The sequence below is a fragment of the Heloderma suspectum genome, chromosome 2, assembly GCF_057233095.1.
Source record: "Heloderma suspectum isolate Gila_16-S chromosome 2, 16-S_ref, whole genome shotgun sequence".
In the NCBI taxonomy this organism is placed as follows: domain Eukaryota; kingdom Metazoa; phylum Chordata; class Lepidosauria; order Squamata; family Helodermatidae; genus Heloderma; species Heloderma suspectum.
In genome coordinates, this window is record NC_139459.1 from 130,559,824 (window position 1) to 130,576,951 (window position 17,128).

Sequence of the window (17,128 nt, forward strand, 5' to 3'; positions counted from 1 at the left end):
GGCTACAACTTGTTCGGCAGCAACCTGCCTTCTAAAACAGGGGTTGGTCAACATAATATCTAGCTCCTTCCTCAAAAACTATGAATTCTCTGAACAGGGATAATGCAACATCTACCTTCTGCAAAGAACACACTGTTAGCACCCTCATCTTAAATAACAATATCCCCTCCCCACTACCAAATGAAAAACAAGTTGGTTCAGCTTTCCCGCAATACAAGCTTTAATGATGCTCTTAATTTTCATAAAAGTGTCTCAAACAGCCGATACTTTAAATTCTTGATCCCTGCAATTTATAAAAAGCCCACTTAGAGTAACTACTGGCTTTTGCAACACCTGTTATCTACAACAGCCTTTCCAAACAGTTTAGAAGAGTATTCCAATGAAAGATTTCCAGCCAATAAATCCAAGCAATACTTAAGAAGTAATGGAGCAGTTCAAATGTTCAAAGTGCTCGATAAACATTCACTTAGTTATCCTTACAACAGCCCCATAAGGCAGGTCAGTATCGGGGTGGGTGGGGTGGAAGGAATCAGCATGACAGCTCTTACCTAAGACCACCTAATTATGGTTGAAGTGAGATTTGAAATGGGATCTTCCTGGCATGGTTCATCCTGCACAGTCTTAGTCATTATGCTATGCTGGTTCTCATGGAATCAGACTGCACACTGGTTTCACATATTGCAGATACAGACCCATGGCTACAATAAAGTAATGGGGAGCAGTGACTGTCCAAGGAACAGGGGCGTGTATTTATGTTTAAAGATGAAATCAGAAGCCTTCTCACAAACAGAACCTTTTTTATTATTTATCTTCAAGAAGTAAAAGATGCTTGCTGTGTTCTAAATTAAGTATGCAACATTCTACTCATCCAACTGTTTTATATCTACAGTCAAGTGGGAAGAGAGGCAAAAAACCTACCAAAAAAGCAGTGGCTTTTCCTGCCTGTAACTAGCTGCAAATCATGTTACCATCCCTTAAAAAACCCCTAAGTATTTTACATTTTGCCTAATATGGTTGGAAAAGATGACATTTAAAAAAGATTTTTAATAAACATTTGGATAAAAAAGAAAGAGGATATGAAATAGTTTTGTGTATGATGCGCAATCCTGTGCCAAAACCATCTGCTAAGTCAGCTGCTGAGCAGATGGAGAACTTTTTGTAGCCATCTCAAAAAAATGAAAAAAATATATATGCAAATTGTATTAATTGCTAGTACTATATTACAAACACGGTTTGTTAACCACAAACAAACCACAAAGAGAACCCATTGTTTGTTGTTGGGTTGTGAACTGTGAATTGTTCATGGTTAACAAATCATGGTTTGTTAGCGTGGCTGGGTTCACACAGCACAACAACTGCACAATTCAGCAGCAACTCATGATTCAACAACAACCCACACTCAAACCATAATCAACATGTACTCTGGCTTGTCACGTCATGTGAACCCAACCTTCTTTCAGCTTAACGCAATACATAGGGCTGTGACATTAAAATGTGATTCTAAGTTTCCTGAAGGAAGGACAGCATACAAATGAAACAAACATAATATGTACAACATTCATTAATCAGATTTTAATTTCATTCTTCTTCCAGTAAGCACAGGACAGCATACATGGTGTTATCTCGTTTAATGCTCGCAACAACCCTGAGAAGTAGAGACAGTGACTGGAATAAGGTGAGCTTCCTGACCGAGCATGGATTTGAATCCAGCTCTCCTTATCCCACTATTATACCCACTATACAACATTGGCTCTGTTCTCTTTATGTTGATATTACTCCACAAAGTTTAAATTCCAACATGATCAAATTGCACCTTTGATACCAGCACTTAGTATTTACAACTTACTATCCAATTGTGAAATCAAGAAAAATAGGGAGTACAGTTTGCACACCCACTCAAAATTCTCAGGTTCAGACTCTAAAATTGTCTCGTAGAGAACTCCCGAACAGCCCTTTAAGATTCTTTGAACCGAAAAAGCAAATCAGAGATTTGGCATGAATCTTTTTAAAGGGGAAATGTTACTAGGGAGCACTTGCTATTTTCTCTTTAAAATCCCCAACAACATTTTAAACTCAGGCAAACTTTATGGAGATACCTTATGTAATAAACTGAGAAAACTCCAAGTGCGCATATGGATTCATTGGGTTAGATTAGGAACATGGGAAGATGACTTACACTGAGTCAGACCATTGGTCTATCTAGCCCAGTATTGTGAAGACTGACTGGCAGTGGCTCTCCAGGGTTTCAGACAGAAGTTTTTCAAGCCCTACCCAGAAATGCCTGGACCTTCTGCATGGAAAGCATGTGCTCCATCATTGAACTACGGCCTCTCCCGCTCTAACACTGAGCTCTACCACTGAGCCATGGTACCACTCACAGAAGGTGCCTCTGCCTGAGATTTAGGGATCCCCGCTCCCCCCTGCTCCAGAGCTCACCCAATTTAGCAGGACCCCCTGACCCTCAGTGTAGCTTTTTTAGGGAGCTGGAGGGGCTGCCATGGGAAGGAGGGACAGGGAAGTTCACTTCTGCCGGCCCAGTTGCATGAGCCTAAATCTGGATCCAACTCTGCATGTACACCCCTGGATCTTGGTCCATGAAATCTATTTCAAGATCAGACACCCTTTTTCATTTAGCAAATTTCAAATTCGTAAACTCTTTTCTGCAACATTTCTTGCATATTACAATCTTAATATTGCTCTGCAGCTCTTAACAAATTCCATGTACACGCTGAATGCCCATTGCTGGATTTCATTTAACCAAGTTATTTTTGCAGGGGAGATCTGTGCTTCTTATCGACATTCTTTGCAATTTAAGTAATTAAGATAACATTAGCATTAGCATTTTATGGGCAGGGAGAACAGGTTTTTGTTATGTTTGTTTAACTAAAGATCTGCATTTAATATCAGCATGTCTTAGTTGATATGTTACAATAAAAGCGGACTTGCTGCTGACATGATCTTACAGTGACATAACCTGCAGCTGCCTTCAGGATAGCGAGAGCTGGTTTGATAGCTCTCTAGAAATTTGGAGTCACTGGGTCTACTAGGAACTGTTGAATGTCATAAATTTTATACCTATGGATCAAAAGGTTAGATACCTTAGAAAGCTTATTTGCGTGATTTTGTGATTATCATGGCATACATAATTCAGTAAGTAATTACTAGCATTCATTTTCTGAGACTGGTCCTCTGAACAGAAATTAAACAAGTTTTTATATACCATCTGAAGTCACTTATCTGTATCCCTGTCTGTGTTTGTGTACACCCTTTCATCAATAATTTTGATAACCTTCCTGCATGGCTGGCTTAGCACATATCACTTTCAACTTGTGAACTGCACACAGACAAAGAATCAGTGTTGCCATACTGTTACTACACTAAAATAAGTCAAAAACGGCTTTTATTCTATCACCACAGTTTATAGTGTCACAAAATGTAGTGCAAACAGAAATTTCACCAACTCACAAGGCAAACCTTATTTCTTCCCTTTAGTCTCACTGCTTCCCAAGGTAAAAAATTGATAACCACAGCTAGATGGGTTTGGTTTCCATGAGGTCTCCCTGTCTTGTTTGCTGAATCTTTTAATTTTAAACGTTTTGTGACCTGTTCACTGAATTTTGGTGAAAGAAGGCAAAGCCAAAAAACACAAATCTAAGAGATAATGAACTGGTAAAGTCCAATTTAATTAGTTCTAGGACATAGTCTGAAGGCACATGAGGCAGTCACCTTGCTGAAGCTAAGCAGGTCTGGGTCTGGTCAGTGCTTGGAGGGGAGACCAAATGGGAACCACATGCAGCCACCTTGAGTTCCACAATGGAAGAAAGGTGGGCTAGAAATGTAATAACAACATTTTAAAAATGTAACCCATCTTTATGATTTTGAGGATTTGCACCTTTTGGCCTTTACTTCCCTTTGTTACTGTTGTAATGATACCCTCTTGCTCTTTTCATTTCATTTTCCATGTCTGCAGTGTTATAGGACTAAAGGGAAAATATCAACGGCATGGTTCCCCTTTGACTTCAATCAAAAGTGGTTTAAATCCAATGTTGCTCTAGTGTAGAGGTCTGCAACCTTTGGGGGCTGTGGGCACATTTGGCAATTTGATAAACTGTCCTGGGCACACCACAAAATGGCTGCCATGAGAGACATTGTAAAGGACAAGTAACCTGCCCAAAAGACTGAGTACAAAGTAGAGAAGGGCTCTGAGCTCCAACACACTAATCAATTCCTTTGAACCCACAGTTTTCAGCACCAAGAGAAATCTATTTCACAGCAATCCCAGCTACCAGTAAGAAAATGTTTTGTTGTTTTTAACTGGGAGTAGTAGGGCCCATGAAAGGTGGCTGGGGGGTGCATTGGTGCCTCTGGGCACCATGTTCCCTAACGCTGCTCTAGTGGATGTCTGCTAGGATAACAGGACTTTCTTCCTCTCTACTCCTCGCTGCATCCCTCTGTCTTGCCCAAAAAATCTGCTCTGCAGGGTTTTCCAGCCTCTCCAGAGGAGATTTTGAGAGTGCATGGGGGGCTGTGGGGGAGGGGTAAATCCCCCCTCCTGGTTCCACTGACAGAACTGCTTCCATCAGCAGAACACCACAATTGGATTTAACCTACTGACTCCAAGTGGCTAATGGTATTTTTCGCTGTTCCTTTATATTATTTCGAGGTTTAATTTTCAATAGGTTGTCCCTCATATTTGCATTCTTATATTTTGGATACTCAAGACTCCTTTAAACTTTCTAGAAATGCATAAAGTTTGACATTGCAACACATGGGACTGGAATTATATTCTGAAGAGCATATTAATGCCAAAGCATCTAAGGGCTTATCTACAATATCAAACTGGTTTAATGGCCATTTCCTATACCCAATGAACTGTAATTGTGAGAGAAACAGAGCATTCCCAGAACCTTCACAAAGAACAATTCCTATGATTCTTTAGGGAAGCCTGAGCTAAATTTGTATAACACTAATGGCCAATCATGGCACGCGGCGGCATCTTGTAAGTAGCACAAGCGACCCTGGAAAGGTACCAAGCACTCAGCTTATTTGTTAAACAATCAACTTCTATCCAAACACACAAAAGCAACAAAGAAAGTAACTTTAAACTTCAGAGTACATGTTTAATCACACATTTAAGTTTGCACAAGTAGCTAGACACAGGGATTATTCAGGAGAGATTGATCACTTGACATAAAATTGTAGTGTTCAAACCTACAGTAAGACATCCCCTATTATTTTCCTTAAACCTGTAATACACAGCCAAAAATGAAAGCATTCTATATTCCATCAGTTATTGAAACAACAACAGTATATGGATCACAATACTCACTTCTTTTCTGAGAGGTCTAAGCCACTGTTGTCTATTCCCTCTACTTTTACATTCTTCTGTCCACAGATATTTCCGTAACTGTCATATCCTGAAACCAATCTTGCAGCTGCTCCAGTAGCTATTGAAAAGCCACAAATAAGACCCTGGGAAGAAATAAGACGAGAATGAAATCTTTCAATGACAAACTGTATTAAAATACAGTTATTTTTAACAATGTCCTCCTGATAGAAATGTATAATCCAGAGATGACTATGTTCCAATTTCATCCTCCTCTCTTTGAAATCCAGGAATTCTTTTTTAAAGGAAGAGCCCAGAATACCACAAAAGATATGAGGGAGACAAAAGATACAAGAAGCAACATCAAGCATAGTGCAATTACATACAGTCACGTACAAGTTGTGAAATTAAAACTGTTTCCTGAAGCAGAAGCAGAAGAAGAGAGTTTGATATACAAGAAATACATTGGTCTGAGTTGTCACAAACTTCCTAAGATAATAGGTTTGCAATCTGGCTAAGCTTTTGTATCCCGCTTGCATTTAGAGTATTGACACAGTGCAGGCTGCTGTACTTAATTTCAGTATGTGGGTTTACATTTATATTTTAATATGTACAGCACCTTGAGCACTTAAGGAAAAGCAGAAGTCTGAAAATAAACAAAGTGTAGTCAAATGAAGGGTTGAAAGGAATGAGAAAAAAACTGTTGGTGCAAGCATGTTTAAAAGTGTTGTTTAGATAATTGGGTCAGCATTCTACAGTAAAAAATGTGTTGGCAGAAATGTGTTGGCAGAAGATGAATCTTACCACAATTCCTGACACCCACATAAGATATACTGATCTCACAGACGTGCTGAAAGCAGTCACATTAGTAATTTAACTAGGCTGATTCACATAACATACACCCAAAACCCTATACCTTAAATGAAACTTCTCATAAGGTGTCAAAGGGTAATCCAATCCCTGGGAAAAAAAGCCTGTGCTGATAACTTTTTAGAGCTGTTCTTGTGTTACTTACCATGCCAATGCAAAAGAGAATGAACAGCAGCAGCCATGGAATATCTGTGCAGCTGCGATCCTCCAGAGGCTTCCACTCTCGCTTGGAGCTCTAGGAGGGGGACACATAGGGGCATGGGTAGAAAGGGAAGGATATGAAAAAGAGAATGGTTATGCAAGACTAGTCACAATAAGTCTGTTCTGCATACAAAACATGAAATATAGGCAATATTCGAGAGTATTGGGAATATAACTGGTTATTCTAGTGAAAGACTTCCTGTTGAATGGGTTCCAACTCTGCTAGGGTTCAGAAGCACCTGGAAATTAATTTCTGTCCTTTTAAGCACTGTCAAAAGTGGCAGTAAAATCACCAGTGCAAATGGTTCAACAATCAGAGGACAATTCAGACATGCATGAATATCACCTGATGGGGATAAAGAACAAACTGTGCAGCTACTAAATACTTTTATATCTGTTTTTATCACTTGATCACTCATCACTTGACCACCAACCAAATGCATGAACTGCCTTCAATGCATGAATTGCCCAGTTCATTTCAGGCAATAGGAAACCTGTGTGTTTGATCTGCAAAGGTTCTTTTGCACATGGTAGAATATGTATGTTCAAGAGGGCTTAGGGTTAATGACATCTATCCACAGGGAATGAGGTCAGGGACCAATAGGAAGCACTTTATGAGTAGAGGAACCCTAATGTAATTATTCTGACATAAAACATGAAGGGCGCAATCCTATCGAGACAGGCGGCCGCCTCCGAACTCAGAGGCGACCGCCTATCCAAATCAGGGTGGGAGAAGCACGGGGGGATCGTTCCCTCCGCGCTCCTCCTGCCCTGCTTTTTTGTCTAGACAGCCAATTGCAGCTGTCTAGCCGCGGGAGCACGGAGCGGGGAAGGAGGCTGCTGTACGACACATAGGATGTGTCGTACAGGCACTTCCGCCCTCCCCGCCCTGGAACGCCCCAGCCACACCCCTTTCTGGCTGCTCTGCACTCGTCTTGCAAATGTGGAGGAGTGGGCTGTTCCATGCTGCCTCAGAGGCAGTGCGGAATTCAGGGGAGGTCAGTTCCCAGAAAATGGCATATCCTATGGCTGTCTAGAGGCCACAGGATTGCTCCCTAAGCGTCAAATGTCATATTAATTTCAAATATGCGCACCATTTTTATGCATAACACTCTTACCTGAGGATTCATGAAAACTAAATGTACGTTAGAAGGTGGTGTAATCTTAACATCTGTAAAATGAGTGACTTTGGCAACCATCGCTGGGATGTTTCCTCACATGAGGTTTTTGTATGAGATAAATGCATTACACTCTCATACTCTTTGATGGAACTTCCAGTATTCAATCAATGTGCTTTTCAAAGTAACAGATTCATGGGAAGTTATTCATCTGGTCAAACCACTTCAACATGAACGTATAAAATGAGCCAAAGAAAAGAAGGCAGTGATGAAATACTGGCAGTCACATTTATATCCCTGGCTGGAGCAGAAAATAGGAAGTTGCCTGGTCAGTCAAGACATTAGTCATTTCAGCATTCCTCCATAGCTTCTGTACACAAACTAATCTTCTTTACAAGAAGGATAAACGAATAAGCTCTTCCTCAGTCTAAACTACAGGCAGATTATTACATCTTTTTTCCTGTGTTGTACCTAAACAGCTACTAAATAGAACAATTTTTCCATCCTTGAAGATGAGGACAGGGGTGGTTTTATTTATTTTATTTACTAATTCAACTTTTTAATTAATTTAATCCTAAATTAATTTAATTTTCCATTTTTACTATTTCAGTGAGTAGTGACACAGGAAGTCAAAGCTTAAAGAGCTGAGATTCAAGAGAAAGCAATGATTACTATTGCTGCAGATAAGGAAGGCATCCATTATTGATTCAGCACTGTTTAGATTTAAGATACGTTTCCTCAATAGCAAGATGAAATTGGGAAAAGATGGACAACATTAAAACTAGATTTTTTAAAACTTCTGGTCAAAAGGCAACATCTAAGAAATACCTTATTTAAAAACTACAAGTAAAATTTACAGAAACAAGCCTGTCATCCTCACCTATGCTTAAAGGGGAGGGAAGGAGCAGAATAGAAACTGTGGCAGATGCTGAATGAATGAATATTTAGAGTGCACGCAAGGCCATCTGAACTTGTCTGCACCTTTGGAAACAACCTGAAAGGAAGCAGTGAATTCCCAAAGCCATGTACCACACTTTCCAGCCTGGACAAAAGGAGTTTTATATTGCAGGACAGAGCAGAAAACTGAGTGAAATTCCCAGCCTTAGAAGAAAAAACGTTACTGCTCCATTGTAGGGTTCTGATATGACTGGCTGAAATTGTTCATACAATTTCAGCTAGAATTTCACCATTAAGAGTTTATTTACATTTATAGCCCACTGTGTTTGTAAGGCTCTGGGCAGGTAACACCACCTCCATTCACCCTCACGAGAGCCATGGAAGGCAAATCATTGTAACTATTTTACAGATGGAGAAACTGAATCTGAAAGTGACCACTCCAAAGGCAAAAAGCATGCACCATCTGACTTGTTTCCATTTTAAACTGTTCTGAAGTTTCAAATGTGGCTTTTTTTAATCTATGCTTCCTTTTAAGCAACTCACACACCAAAGCCCTGAATTGCTTTTTAAAAACATGCTTTGGGGGACATAAGGGGGAGGCACTTCTTTTGTTGTTGTTGTTCAGTCGTTAAGACGTGCCCGACTCTTCGTGACCCCATGGACCATAGCATGCCAGGCCTTCCTGTCCTCCACCCTCTCTCACACTCTTGAGTGTGCTCAAGTCCATATTCATTGCATCGGTGATGCTATCTAGCCATCTCATCCCCTGCCGTCCCCTTCTCCTTTTGCCTTCAATCTTTTCCCGCATCAGGGTCTTTTCCAGGGAGTTTTCTCTTTGCACTAGGTGGCCAAAATATTGGAGCTTCAGCTTCAGTATCTGTCCTTCCAATGAGCACTCAGGCTTGATTTCCTTTAGGATGGACTGATTTGACCTCCTTGCAGTCCAGGGGACTCGTAAGAGTCTTCTCCAGCACCACAGTTCGAAAGCATCGATTCTTCAGCGCTCAGCCTTCCTTATAGTCCAGCTCTCACAGCCATACATTACTACTGGGAAAACCATAGCTTTGATTATATGGACCTTTGTCGGCAAGGTGATGTCTCTGCTTCTTACTATGCTGTCTAGGTTTGCCATAGCTTTCCTCCCAAGGAGCAAGCGTCTTTTAATTTCATGGCTACAGTCACCGTCTGCGGTGATCTTGGAGCCCAAGAAAATAGAATCTGTCACTGCTTCCATTTCTTCCCCTTCTATATGCCAGGAAGTGATGCGGCCAGATGCCATGATCTTCAGGTTTTTTTATGTTGAGTTTCAAACCAGCTTTTGCACTCTCCACTTTCACCCTCAACAAGAGGCTCTTTAGATCCTCTTCGCGATGGGCATACTCACCATTTGCATCATCCCATCAGCTAGGTAAAAGCCACCTGGCAAACTGATGGCTGAGCTGGAATGTGAACTCAAGACCTCTTTCAATCAATCCCAAGCACTTTATCCTCTTCCCCATAGCGTATGTGTCTGTAGAGCTCCTAGCTACAGGCACCTTAAGAGACTTTCATTTTCATGACCACCTGTTTTCCATTATTCATGCACACACATACTAAAATCCTTAACTAAGATAATTAGAGGACCACATGGTAGATATGAGCTAAATGAAAATTATGTATGCAGATTGCAGTTGTAAAATGTCAAGAAGTGTTTTTTTTATTAAAATCTGACATTTCTTATCCAATATATTTTCTCAAGCCTTTTTCTATACCAGCAAAGCTTGCTTGTACAAGACCATCCAATCAGCAGGTGCTGACAGAATGGGGGCGAGGAAGGAAGAAAGCAAGTTACTTCTCCAATCATGGAGGTGGTTGACAGTGCCAGTCGACGTAGGCGAATTAATTTCTCTTTCTATGTTGCCCAACTAGCTTGTCTGTAAGACTCAGTAAAGATGCAAATCCTACTCCAACCAGAACAAGGTGAATTCTTAACATATGCATATCATGAAATACTTTGAACAAAACTGGCCTCATCATGAACTCCAGTAACAGCCTACGCCAAATTAACTTTAACTCGTTTTGCTCTACTGACCCTGGGCAATAACTCATAGCATTTTTCAAGGAGTTTGCAGTCTTCCAAAAGCATGATTTTTGAAAACAAAATGGCACTACATATTTTTATTGTTTCCCACTGTGGGAAAAGTGGTTTTATTTTTATTTTGCTTATCATTTCCCCTTCCAATTACCAACTCTGCCACTTCAAACTGCAAGGCAACCCATATTCCCATTACCCTTCTGTAACTAAGCCAAAATACATGTAATGGAAATAATTATATATTCTTCCCCTGTTTACCCCTGCTTCCATTCCTCCCTCCTTCCCCTGTTGTTTCCTTTTGTGTCTATTTTTAGATTGTAGCCCTTTGAGGAAGAGACCTGCCAAACCTGCTCTTCATAATCAGAATAATATAAAGGTTTTGATAACAGTTACTCCATCTCATATGTTACTGTGTGTTATAGTGTGTGCTGCAGACAATGTCATAAATTCTGAAAGGCTTCAGATGGCTTCTATAACATTCTACATGTTATAGAATGTAGTGTGTGCTGCAGACAATGTCATATATTCTAAAAGGCTTCAGATGGCCTGAAGGAGCCAAGCAGGTGTAAAATCTGTAGCATAGGAGAGAAGCAAAAGCCATGGTCATACGTCATACCCATGTGGGACAGGCCAGAGGACAGACCAAGAGGCAAGAAGCAGACAGATGACAATTCTGGTAGCGAGGAGGGGCAGCCTAGTGGTTTCCCTAAGCAAGAAGTCTCCAAAAGTGAAAGAATGCAAGCAGGCCTGGACCTAGCAGATGTGGAGTGGGCTTGGCTCTCCTTGACCACCTGACTCCAAAGCTCGGGAAGATTATGACCAACAGTGTACGTTGCCTAGCTTAAATGGCTGCAGTTCTCTTCACCTACCATGACTCAGTGGTACAGACAGTAGGAAACATGACCTGGCCCAAAGGGCTCTTGGTTTGAGCACCATGGCATCTCACACTGGGAATTATCCCATCTCACTTCGCTCCCTCTATTTCTGATGTTCAGGCACGAGTGCCATTACCTATGTAGCCTGAATGACACCACTGATACAAAAGAGCGAGGTGTCAACAGGCTCAGGGGAACCTCAAGGTTTGCAGAAGTACAAAAAAAGTTCTTTAAGGAAAAATCCCTAACAGAGGGGGAAAACTCCAAAGCAGCCTGATGAGGTCTGAGCATGCTCACTGGCAAAGGAATGCTCACCGGGGGGGGGGGGGAGAATAGGGGAATGGAATGGAGGACTGTGGAGGAGGGCATGGCTGACTGACTGGAACAATGAACAGTAGCACTCCACATGGTAACATTTTACTGTGGGTCCCATTTGCCCTTGCTAAAACTCTTGCTTTTATAAACCAAGAACTGTATAAGCATAATATAAGCACTATAGTTTTAGCATTTCCTAACAGATCTTCTGCACTATTACTTCTGTTGAGCATATATCACAGTACATTCTAATACTATTCTCGATGTCAGTGTCTGAAGCCACTGAGTTTTGTTAAGTCTTGCAACATTCCTATTGAAGGAAGTAGCAATAGAAAGCACAAAAAGCAGAGTTTGGAAATTCTCAATGCAACGCCTTCAAGGAAGAAAGGGATAGCGATAAAAAATGTATAGACTTTTCATTCTCTTGTGCATTCCACCTGCAAATGCAATCATGTAATAGGATTTTTAAAAGCCAATGGAAAAGATGAAAAGGGATTTGGGAGTCTAAGCGATCACTCACAGTTACTGTAAGTAATCTGCTTCATTTTGCTTGGTCCATACAGCTTGCTTTCAAATGGGAAAAGAATTAAAGGCGTGGTTTAACAGGTGGATAAAAGGTCACATGGATGAATTAAATACATACCCATGATCTTTACATAGATTTTCAATGTTGCATCACATTAAGCCTTGTCGCTCTGTGCACACGTGCGCACACACACAGGTATCTATGTGATTAAAGCTGTAGATAACACTGCTAATCCAAGCTATTTAACCATGTATTCCCCTTAGTCCCTAAGACATCAAGACGGCTGAAATGAAATCATGTATGCGATAAACATGCAAATACTTCCCAGCTTAAAATTATGGTTGTCCAAGCATCTTTAATATTTCATTTATGAGCAAAACATAGTTTTAATCCAAGTGTTATTATTACTCACTCTGCAGTCTGGCAGCAGCTCATTCTGCCCCATCGTTACTGAAGTACCATAAAACCTGCAGCTGACAAGCCTGGCCTGCAGCCCACAGTGATTTCAGCCTTTCTTCTCAGCATAAAGACAGGAATAAGCATTACAGTTTTCAATGGCAGTTGCCACAGTGCAACCATTTCCCATTAAAGTATGGTTATTATTTAGACAGGTGAAGAACTGTACAGTCCTGCCCACCTTCACAGCAATCAAGTGGTGCAGAGGCTGCTTTTATCCCCATTAAAAAAAAACACTTTACATTTTAGAAAACTTAATGCGAACATATCCAATAACTAATACAAATGCATATAATTGCAGCTTCTTCAATACATCATGTGGGTCAACGGAGCTCACAAAAGGGAGCTCCACTGACTGTCCCATTCCGGAAATGAGCATTTTGGCTCGTTTCTAGGGTTGCTTTAAGAAGCAACTAGCTTTCTGTTGCACCCCCGGTCAGTCCCGTGGTCACAACAGAATAAACAGAGGTGCAGCAGCAGTATTGGATGTTGCCCTTACATTGTAAGCCACTTTACAAACTTCAGTTTGTAGGCAGGATTAAATATTTAAAATAAAATATAAATGTATAGAACTGGAACTCTGTGTCTAGTAGACTTTATCTTATTTAAAGTCTCTCCAAGGAGTTCACATTTCAGTGCTAGGTGAGTGCTAAGTTCATATGCCAGCACATGCAGAAAAGACCATACCTATCACTTATCCACTCTTTTTAGTATTTTCCCTGTACTTTCCCATTTATTTCTGTTCAGGACTTCTTACTTGCAGACTTTGCAAGCCTGGAGGATCTATACATATCCAAACTCTTTTCTTTATTCCAGACACACTCTTATGAGCGATATACCCCACATTCTCCACTAGGTTTACAGTATGATTACTCTTTTTTGTTCTCAGCAAATGTACCAGAAGTGGGAGGGATGTTTATGTACAAAATAAATAGCAACACGGTTTTCAGCACAGATGCTTGCTCTCACAGTTATTTTGCACGCTTGAATATATAGCCCACAGAATGTCAATGTATTTTTAGTTTTCCTTTTAATTATTTTCCTCTGATAAACCTGGGGTTTAGGTCTAAAGGGCAACATACAGGGCAAAATCCTTTACACTGCAATCCTATGCATGTCTACTCGGAAGTAGTACTTCAATAGGATTTACTCCTAGGTAAGTGTGTATAGGACTGCAGTCTAAACCACTCCTTTTAAGCTGCCTATCCTCAGTTATAGAAGGCAGAACTGCAAAATCATTCCCATCGTATTAACAGACTAACAGAGAGATTACTGGAACTGTGTGGTAAGGAGCGGACATAGCAAACTGGATACCCATCATGGTAACTGAAGATGCTGGTGATGATTCTCCTCCCCCTCCCCTCATAGAAACAGAAATTGGCTGCCAAATATGTATGAAAAACAGAAGTGGGTGCAGAAACCAGAAGAACATGCAGGGCACAGGTAGGAAGGAAAACAGATAGTGTCAGGGTAAGAACAGAACATAAATAACCTTTACCATTAAGGTACATATTGAATAATGAGGGTTGCTAAACTATAAATGTGATACAATGAGTGTGGTAGAGTAGCTTTTGGGGAAATCATTTTCTGGGGGAAATACTTCGGATTTTTTTTTAAACAGGGAGCATATCTAAGCAAGAAGCTAACTACAAAGGGGCATTAAATCCCTTCTCCATTAATACACTGGCATACTGACCCTCCTCCCCTTGTGAAAGAGCTGGTCATGACTGAATGTTTCACTTACAATACAGCTGCTTAGGAGTTCACCACTTACTATGCAAGCAATTGGAATCATCCCCCAAACGATCAGCCTTTTTGTTTTTTTGGTAAAACAGGATGGATTGGTATGAAACCAAATGCAGTAGAATGGATGATTTCACAAGGCAAACTAAGACTTCTATATCTAGGCCTTCCAAAGTTCTGCTGTCCCATGGGCAACGTTACAGGAAAAAGACAGATTCAACTGACAGCCAACATTCCTTTGCACTCCCAAGCAATTTGACGAAACATGTTCCCATACAAAAAAAATAAGACTGATGCTTCAGAATGTAAAACATAAATGCACAAAAATGATAACTGTAGACGGAAAGCTGGACTCAAAACTGCCTGTAGCAACTCAGAATTCAAACTATACTACAGAAATGCAAAAATCTCAGTAGAAACGTTGGGGGTTGTAGCTGTACTGCTCCAAACACTGGTATACATATGGACTAAATTAAGGTGTTATAATAATCAGCGATCAAGTACAGTATTGCAAAATGCCCCCCAAATACTAACAGACCGAATACACCTATACTATTTGAGAATCAAACAAGAAAGTTTTGAATTTGCATAGCCACACTTCATATTCCAAAGTTTTCAAGAGAGATCTAGCCCCATAAAGATAATTTATTTAAAATAAAACTTCTGAACCTGACATTCTTCTAGGAAAAGACAGACATACTAAAGGCCTATTTAGACTAACAGGGTTTAAAGCAGTAAATGCTCCAGAAGCATACCACACAACCCACACACCACTCAGGGATGGAACATAGAGCTATTCTATTAGAACGGGAACTTGCAGAATGTCAGTGCAATTGACTCATGCATGCACAGATCTCTGAGACATGCTGTAAAGCAGTCTTCCTCAACCTGGAGCTGTGCAGATGAGTTTGACTACAACTCCCATCAACCAGGATAATGGGAGTTGCAGTCCAATGCACTTGGAGGGCACCAGGATGGCGAAGGCTGCTTTAAAATATCAAATGCATTCCAACAGGGATAGCCTTATTCTTTTGTTACTGAGAAGTTTAGAGTAGTCTGCAAGTGTTGTGCTAGGGGTTGGTAATCTAGCCTTCTTTCTGTAAACATTTATGGTAAACCATAGCGGTGTCATTTCTATGTAATTTCTTGATAGAGAGCGAATTTCCCCATTTTGTTGAAGTACAGTGCATGACCTACTGAATACGCACCAAAGGATCCCCTATATTTCTCAGTTTGTCAGGTACACGTAAACACATGCAATTTCATGTACAAAAACCAACAAGTATATTCAGTAACACTTTGGTGGGCAATGCAAATTATCCCAGGATGTTTATCTATCAATGTTGTTCCAAGAATAACCTTCAAGTGCTACTTTCAACTGTTCAGATCACTCCATTATTGTTGATCAAAGACTATTCATTCTTTACAAGTTTATGCTGAAATTAACCAGACAAGTATGGGCCTGAGGCACTTCCTCAGAAGAATAAGGAATCATTAGGTGACAAAACTGGAAATGTGTGTATGATTTATGTTATTATGCAATCCATATTATGAAAAAATGCCAAGCAAGCTCCAATACTTCAAATACCTCTGGAGAATACTGCATTAAATCCCACAAGTTTTGAATGCATCACTACCACAGAGCACTGCCCCTATTACTTTAAGAATCCCCTGCTCTCTAAGCTACTTTTGGAAATGCTTGGCATCATTTAAATGGAATTTTGAGGGTATGACCTTGCACTTAAAGAATATAATATTAATGGTGGTAATTAGATTGGGAAAATATGTTTACAATCCAGGCTGTTTAAAATTAATCTGTCACTGTCATGATCACCACGTGCTTTCATACACCATCCACCTGTCAGCCTCTCAACTGAGTCAATCACATTTTGTTCTCCCCAAATTAGAGCCCCCCAACTCCAGGTATGACAAATTATGACTGAGCATATCAGTTTGGAAGAAATCAGTACTTAACCCATCTTCAAAGTTCTGAAATGTATATTTTAGGTAATTTTAACATGATAAACCAACAATGACACCATCATTCCGCCCTCTGACTTTGAGGAATTGGAGGATGAGGTAGACAGAAATAAGCACAGTTCTACCAGTGTAAAAGGGTTGTATTCCAAAGACTTAAGCCAAACAGCATTAAGTTGATCTGTATGCATTCAGAATGGTCTCCTCCATATTCACAGTCTTTATTCAAAGATATCTTTTATATTTGCTACTGAGGAAGTAGCCACTAGATCCAACAAGAGCTCTGAGCAGAGACCAAATGCACACAAGAGGTCCTAAATGCACAGGCTTCCACTTTCATTTCAATAAGGGGGGTGGCGGATATGCATGTGCAGCTGGATTCTTTATTTAAATTAATGGTTTTCAAATTTCCTACTCCAGGGAACTTTTCCACATCTATTATTGGGAAACCCGAGGGTGCTGCAAAGAATGCTGGAGTGCATTCTAGGATGCACTCACTGTTGTCATGGGGAACCTATCGGATACAAAGGGCCTTGTCTTTGCCACCTGCAAAGTCTTCTGTAAAACATACCCCAAACTACACTGCATCTGCACACTGCAGGGGAGGAATGGCAATGGTGGACAAGCTGTCTACTAGAGACCTGTCTAGCATTGTGCATCTTCTTCTTGAAAAATCTCTGTTCAGCTTCTTCTTGAAAAATCTCTGTTCAGGGAACTCGAGATGCTTGAGCCAATAACTTGTTTAAATGA

General features: G+C 40.4%; 1 protein-coding gene across 2 annotated transcripts in view; it reads right to left on the reverse strand.

Moving 5' to 3' along the window:
• The window catches only part of SLC44A1 (solute carrier family 44 member 1), a 103,948-nt gene that overhangs the window by 64,820 nt on the left and 22,000 nt on the right, over window positions 1–17,128 (reverse strand). For both annotated transcript variants that reach the window (XM_084834779.1, XM_084834778.1), the window contains exons 2-3: window positions 6,342–6,431; window positions 5,330–5,472 (exon numbers count right to left, since the gene is read on the reverse strand). In XM_084834779.1, coding sequence (XP_084690905.1) covers window positions 5,330–5,472; window positions 6,342–6,431 — 233 coding nt within the window. The remainder of the gene's footprint in view (window positions 1–5,329; window positions 5,473–6,341; window positions 6,432–17,128) is intronic.